General features: G+C 47.9%; 1 protein-coding gene across 1 annotated transcript; it reads left to right on the top strand.

Moving 5' to 3' along the window:
- The first annotated feature begins 3,188 nt into the window (after positions 1–3,188).
- On the top strand, positions 3,189–4,127 carry LOC112614536 (olfactory receptor 1F1). The gene has a single exon (XM_025371161.1). The coding sequence runs from the start codon at positions 3,189–3,191 to the stop codon at positions 4,125–4,127; it is 939 nt and encodes a 312-aa protein (XP_025226946.1).
- The last annotated feature ends 3,368 nt before the right edge of the window (positions 4,128–7,495 follow it).

Raw genomic sequence — 7,495 nt, 5'->3', positions numbered from 1 at the left:
GGCGCAATCTCCGCTCACTGCAGGCTCCACCTCCCAGGTTCACACCATTCTGCCTCACCTCCTGAGTAGCTGGGATTACAGGTGCCTGCCACCACGCCCGGCTAATTGTTTTGTATTTGTAGTAGAGACGGGTTTCACTGTGTGAGCTGGGATGGTCTCAATCTCCTGACCTTGTGATCGCCCGCCTCGACCTCCCAAAGTCCTGGGATTATAGGCGTGAGCCACCGAGCCGGCCTATTATCAATTCTTTTGAGTACAAACCTAGGAATGAAATTGCTGGATTGTATGATAATTCTATCTTTAGCTCCTGGGGGAACCACCCAACTGTTTTCCCCAGCAGCTGCATCATTTTACATTCTCATCAGCAATGTAGAGCTCTAGTTTCTCTACATCCTTGCCAACACTTGTCATTTTTGTTTGCTTGTTTAATGATTGCCAAATATGTGGAGGAAGAGGGGAACTCCTATCCTCCTCCATCTAGTCCTGGTGATAATGTCCATCACTGGATTCCCACATGGAATGGATTGAGTTCATGATCCAGAATGATGTTCTCCGTTCTCCCATGCAGAATGGTTGGTTCTGGTTTGGACACATGACCCATGAAGGGATGATCACAGCTGTACCTGGAGTTGAGGTTGGAGGCAGGGCTTCGACACTGGACCAAATTGAGGACTAGCTAAAATAGATGGGGTGGAAGCAGCTTTCCATAAGATATACCCACCAGTGTGCCATGTCAGCTTACCATTGCCATGGCAACACCCAGGTGTCACCACCCCTTTCCATGCAATGACTCAATGACCCAAACATTACTACCCCTTCCCTAGAAAGTTCTGCATAAACTGCCCCTTATTCTACATGTACTTAAAAAATGGGTATAAATATGGCTGCAAAACTGCCCAGAGCTGCTACTCTCAGCATACTTATGGTGGAGCCCTCCTCTGCAGGAGCAGTCAGGGAGCTGTAACACCGCCTGCTGCTTTAGTATAGTTGTTTTCTTCTACCACTGGCTCGCCCTTGAATTCTTTCCTGGGCAAAACCAAGAACCCTTGCAGACTAGGCCTCACTTTGGCGCTCGTTTGTCCTGCATCAGTACAATGTTATTAATAAATAAACATTGGTAGAGAGAAGTTTCATGTGCCCTGTGGCTGCTAGTCTGGAAGGATGTGAATTTGGAGCTACTGGTGGACATCTTGCTGCCTCAAGAGGAGAGGTAATCTGCAGAATGAAGCTGAGCAGAAGCCAAAACAGTAGTGAGATAGAGAAATACAGGGTCCTGATGTTATTATTCAGATCCCTGAATTTGGTCTTGCGTGAAACACACAGGCTTTGCAAGAAGACGCTTTGGATTTTGTAATGATATTAACCTGTCATTTCTCCCTAGGCTGATGATTTGAGTTGGTTTTCTGTTTTTTTTTTTTTTGAGACAGAGTCTCGATCTGTCTCTCAGGCTGGAGTGCAGTGGCGTGATCTCCACTCACTGCAAGCTCCGTTGCCTCCCGGGTTCACGCCATTCTCCTGCCTCAATCTCCCGAGTAGTAGCTGGGACTACAGGTGCCTGCCACCACGCCCAGCTAATTTGTTTTTGTATTTTTAGTAGAGATGGGGTTTCACCGTGTTAGCCAGGATGGTCTCGATCTCCTGACCTCATGATCTGCCCGCCTCAGCCTCCCAAAGTGCTGGGATTATAGGCGTGAGCCACGGCGCCTGGCCGAGTCATGAGATATTTAACATAAATTGCCTAATTTAGTTATTACAGCCCTACAAGGTGAATATTATTTCTCCACTCTATAGATGATGGGAGCTGGTGGTTCGGTGGAGGTTACTAGCTTTCCCAACGCTATGCAACTGGTAATGGTGGATCTGGAAATTGAGTGCTGGTCTGTGAAAATCCAAATGTTATGTTCTTAATCCCAGTACAGCTTCACAGGTATCTCCCAACAAGAACACCATCCCAGCTGGGTGGGGGATATAATACAGGGCTGTGAGTTTCCTCTAGCAGAAGTGTTTTTGCCAATGATTACCTCTTAGATTGCATCATTTTCAGTGTTGCCAAGTGCTGAGGCAGGAATTACGTATGGCAAAGCTTTATTGTCAGTGTTGAACACAAAAGAGCCAAGAAGGGGAAGGGGCAATTACTCTCTGCTTTTCTTAATGAGGCTCTCAGGGAATATGGCCCTAGTGGCCATGGAGGCTCCTGTAAAGAGCTTGCCCTGTGATTCTTCCAAACATCCTTCCTGTGTCAAGGGCTGAGTCTGTGCAGCCCAGCTCCTGATTCATGAGATACTCATCCTCAAAGCTCCAGTGATGAGTCACTCTCCCTCAGACCAATAACCTCTGGCCAGGTCTGAAAAAGGGAAGCCAACCCAGGACTTTGGGAGACAGTAAGGACTGCTGCTCTTTCTGGGTAAGAATCAGATCAGTGGCCAGGCGCAGTGTCTCACGCCTGTAATCCCAGCACTTTGGGAGGCCGAGGCGGGTGGATCACGAGGTCAAGAGATAGAGACCATCATGGTCAACATGGTAAAACCCCATCTCTACTAAAAATACAAAAAATTAACTGGGCGTGGTTGCACGTGCCTGTAATCCCAGCTACTTGGGAGGCTGAGGCAGGAGAATCACTTGAACTAGGGAGTTGTAGGTTGCAGTGAGCCAAGATCTCGCCACTGCACTCTAGCTTGGTGACAGAGCGAGACTTTGTCTAAAAAAAGCAAAAAAAAAAAAAAAAAGATCAGTGGGACTTCACTGATAACTACTTGTCAGGACGTAAAGCCTCGGAGGGACACTCCTTCCTTTCCATTATGCAGAGCCAGAAGAACAGTCCTGAGCTCAGCAGCAGTTCCTTGCAATCACCCAGTCAGGACCAGTCTCTGTCTAGTCTGTTTGACATCCTGAACTGTGGGGAACACAAACTGACTGAATTTCTGCCCAGACCTCTGGGTTGTTCCATTTTAATTTTACAAATTGGACTCAGGGAGCTCAGTGGATATAGCCAAGAAGGTCTGGCTCAGCCTTCTGTAAACCTGAGCCCTGAACTTAGCAGTAGCAGTCCCAGCAGGGTTGACAATATTATCATTTACATCCTGCAAGCAAAATTCTACTGCCATTCCTGTGCCCCATCTTAACCAGCATTTTCCAAGGTGCTGCATTTCATCTTCTTTGTCTACCTCTGTGTCCAGGATCCCAGGCCCATGAGCAGGACAAACCAGTCGAGCATCTCCGAGTTCCTCCTCCTGGGACTCTCCAGGCAGCCCCAGCAGCAGCATCTCCTCTTTGTGCTTTTCCTGAGTATGTACCTGGCCACCATCCTGGGGAACCTGCTCATCATCCTGGCTGTCAGCACAGACTCCTGCCTGCACACCCCTATGTACTTCTTCCTCAGCAACCTGTCCTTTGTGGACGTCTGCTTCTCCTCCACCACCATCCCCAAGATGCTGGCCAATCACATACTCGGGACTCAGACCATCTCCTTCTCTGGCTGTCTCACGCAGATGTATTTCGTTTTCATGTTTGTGGACATGGACAATTTCCTCCTGGCTGTGATGGCCTATGACCGCTTTGTCGCTGTGTGCCACCCCTTACATTACACAGCAAAGATGACCCATCAGCTCTGTGCCCTGATGGTTGCTGGATTGTGGGTGGTTGCCAACCTGAATGTCCTTCTTCACACCCTGCTGATGGCTCGACTCTCATTCTGTGCAAACAATGCCATCCCTCACTTCTTCTGCGATGTGACTCCCCTCCTGAAACTCTCCTGCTCGAACACACACCTCAATGAGGTCATAATCCTTAGTGAGGGTGCCCTGGTCATGATCACCCCATTTCTTTGCATCCTGGCTTCCTATATGCACATCACCTGCGCTGTCCTGAGGGTCCCATCCACAAAGGGAAAGTGGAAAGCCTTCTCCACCTGTGGCTCTCACCTGGCTGTGGTTTTCCTCTTCTATGGCACCATCATTGCTGTGTATTTTAATCCTTTGTCCTCCCACTCAGCTGAGAAAGACACTATAGCTACCGTGTTGTATACAGTGGTGACCCCCATGCTAAACCCTTTCATCTACAGCCTGAGAAACAGGTCCTTGAAAGGGGCTTTGAAAAAAGTAGTTGGCAGGGTGGTGTTTTCTGTCTGATGAAATAATCAAGACTGAATCTCATTCCCAAGGAAATTTATTTTTCACCAATTGAGTTTAATGCAGTAGTTGTTGCATTAAATGATGTTCTTGCTAGTGGCACATAGGGGGAGATCTTATTACTTACACTAAGTTAAACTATTAATTATAATTTTTTTGAGACAGGGTCATGCTCTGTCACTCAGGCTGGAGTGCAGTGCCGCAATCTCAGCTCACTGCACCCTCCATCTCCCAGACTCAAGTGATCCTCCTGCCTCAGCCTCCTGAGTAGCTGGGACCACAGGTGTGTGTCATATGCCTAGCTAATTTTTTTTTTTTTTTTTTTTTTTTTTTTTGAGATGGAGTCTCGCTCTGTCGCCAGCCTGGAGTACTGTTGCGGGAAGTCAGGGACCCTGAATGGACGGACTGGTTGGAGCCACGGCAGAGGAACATAAATTGTGAAGATTTCATTTTAATATGGACATATATCAGTTCCCAAAATTAATACTTTTATATTTTCTTATGCCTGTCTTTACTGCAATCTCTGAACATAAAATGTGAAGATTTCATGGACATTTATCAGTTCCCAAAATTAATACTTATAATTTCTTATGCCTGTCTTTACTTTAATCTCTTAATCCTGTTATCTTTGTAAGCTGAGGATGTACCTCACCTCAGGACCACTGTGATAATTGTATCTAACTGTACAAATTGATTGTAAAACATGTGTGTTTGAACAATATGAAATCAGTGCACCTTGAAAAAGAACAGAATAACAGTGATTTTAGGGAACCATAAGGTCTGACTGTCTGCAGAATTGGGCAGAATAACGCCATATTTTTCTTCTTGCAAAGAGCCTATAAATGGACGTGCAAGTAGGGGAAATATTGCTGAATTCTTTTCCTAGCAAGGAATATTAATAATTAAGATCCTGGGAAAGGAATGCATTCCTGGGGGGAGGTCTATAAATGGCTGCTCTGGGAGTGTCTGCCTTATGCGGTTGAGATAAGGACTGAAATACGCCCTGGTCTCCTGCAGTACCCTCAGGCTTATTAGTGTGGGGAAAAAAACCCAGCCTGGTAAATTTGAGGTCAGACTGGTTCGCTGCTCTTGAACCCTGTTTTCTGTTGTTTAAGATGTTTATCAAGACAATACATGCACAGCTAAACATAGACCCTTGTCAGGAGTTTTTTGATTTTGTCCTTTGCCTTGTGATCTTTGCCCTCTGCCTTGTGATCTTTATTGGCCTCGGAAGCATTTTCCTTTTTGCCCTTTGACGCCTGTGATTTCTGTGACCTACTCCCTGTTTGTACACCCCCTCCCCTTTTATTTTTTATTTTTTTATTTTTATTTATTTTTATTTTTTTGAGACGGAGTCTCGCTCTGTCGCCCAGGCTGGAGTGCAGTGGCCGGATCTCAGCTCACTGCAAGCTCCGCCTCCCGGGTTTACGCCATTCTCCGGCCTCAGCCTCCCGAGTAGCTGGGACTACAGGCGCCCGCCATCTCGCCCGGCTATTTTTTGTATTTCTTAGTAGAGATGGGGTTTCACTGTGTTCGCCAGGATGGTCTCGATCTCCTGACCTCGTGATCCGCCCGTCTCGGCCTCCCAAAGTGCTGGGATTACAGGCTTGAGCCACCGCGCCCGGCCACCCCCTCCCCTTTTAAAGTCCTTAATAAAAACCTGCTGGTTTTGCAGCTCAGGTGGGCATCACGGTCCTACTGATATGTGATGTCACCCCAGGATAAAATTCCTCTCTTTGTACTCTTTCTCTTTATTTCTCAGCTGGCCGACACTTAGGGAAAATAGAAAGAACCTATGTTGAAATATTGGGGGTGGGTTCCCCCAACAGAGTGTGGTGGAACCATCTCAGCTCCCTGCAACCTTCACCTCCCAGGTTCAAGCAATTCTCCTGCCTCAGCCTCCCGAGTAGCTGGGACTACAGGTGTGCACCACCAGTGCAGCCCGGGTGAAGACTCACTGGCCTCATCCTCCTTTTATGTGTCCTCTGCAATGGTCAAGCATAAAGGGTGGGTCACAAAAACACTCAGGCAAAAGAACGGCAGAGTGAGGCCGGGTGTGGTGGCTCATGCCAGTAATCCCAGCAGTTTGGCAGGCTGAGGCAGGTGGCTCACTTGAGGTCAGGAGTTCGAGACCAGCCTGGCCAACATGGTGAAACCCTGTGTCTACTAAAAATACAAAATTAGCTGGGCGTGGTGGCAGGCACCTGTAATCCCAGATACTCAGGGGGCTGAGGCAAGAGAATTGCTTAAACTTGGGAGGCGGAGGTTGCGGTGAGCCAAGATGGTGCCATTGCACTCCAGCCTGGGTGAGAGAGCAAGGTTCTGTCAAAAAAGGAAGGGGAGGGGAGGGGAGAGGAAAAAAGAAGGGGAGGGGAGGGGAGGAGAGGGGAGAGAAGGGAAGAAAGACAGAGCCGAGTAAAATGTGAGTACTACAGCGAGTAGCAAGCATTTCAGATGAGCCTCGGGCACTGGCTTGCTTGTAGCCCAAGCGGTGCCGAGGTGAAGCGAGGCTGAACCACGGGAACCGGCTAGGAGCACCCTCATTGGCTGCCTGACTTAGGGGGCGGGGTCAACTGGAGCCAGGTCTTTGACATGAGGGAAACAAATCGACATTTGGTCTTCCCTCCATCCAGACCAACTGCCCCTGGCTCTCTTCTCAAGTCAGCTCCCACCCACACCTTCAAGAACCAAGTCAATGCCACCACCTCCTCCATGAAGCCTCTGGATTCCCTCTTCTGGCTGTCAGAGCTCTGTTTTTCTTTGGTTTATCATTCCCTCTTCACAAGGGCTTTCCACAGACTAGGAGACCTACAGACCTGAATACACACACGACTCACTTTGTATCTCCGTGTCCAGCACTGCTTCTAGACTAAAGGTGATCGTCAATTTTAATTGAAAGGAAAAAATATAGGTAATGCATATTGCCATACATTTTAATTTGTAGAGAGTTACTTTACAATAAGAAAGAAATAGCAGAGTGAAATGTGAGTACTACAGCAAGTAACAAGCATTTCAGATGAGACTTGGGCCCTGGCCCGCTTGTAGCCCAGGTGGTGTGGAGGTGAAGAGATGCTGAACCGTGGGAACTGGCCAGGAGCACCCTGATTGGCTGCCTGACTTAGGGGGCGGGGTCAAATAACAAAAAATCATTTTGTTAGCTGAAAGCTAGTGTCTACCTATGCACTATGGTACACCAAAAATCATAAAGAAGAACATTAGGCCGGGCGCGGTGGCTCAAGCCTGTAATCCCAGCACTTTGGGAGGCCGAGACGGGCGGATCACGAGGTCAGGAGATCGAGACCATCCTGGCTAACCCCGTGAAACCCCGTCTCTACTAAAAAATACAAAAAACTAGCCGGGCGAGGTGG

This window comes from Theropithecus gelada, chromosome 20 (genome assembly GCF_003255815.1).
Source record: "Theropithecus gelada isolate Dixy chromosome 20, Tgel_1.0, whole genome shotgun sequence".
NCBI lineage: Eukaryota > Metazoa > Chordata > Mammalia > Primates > Cercopithecidae > Theropithecus > Theropithecus gelada.
This window is presented reverse-complemented; position numbering and strand designations above follow the sequence as displayed.

Coding starts and splice junctions, on each gene's coding strand:
- LOC112614536 (XM_025371161.1), top strand. CDS start 3,189: ATGAGCAGGACAAACCAGTCGAGCATCTCCGAGTTCCTCCTCCTGGGA.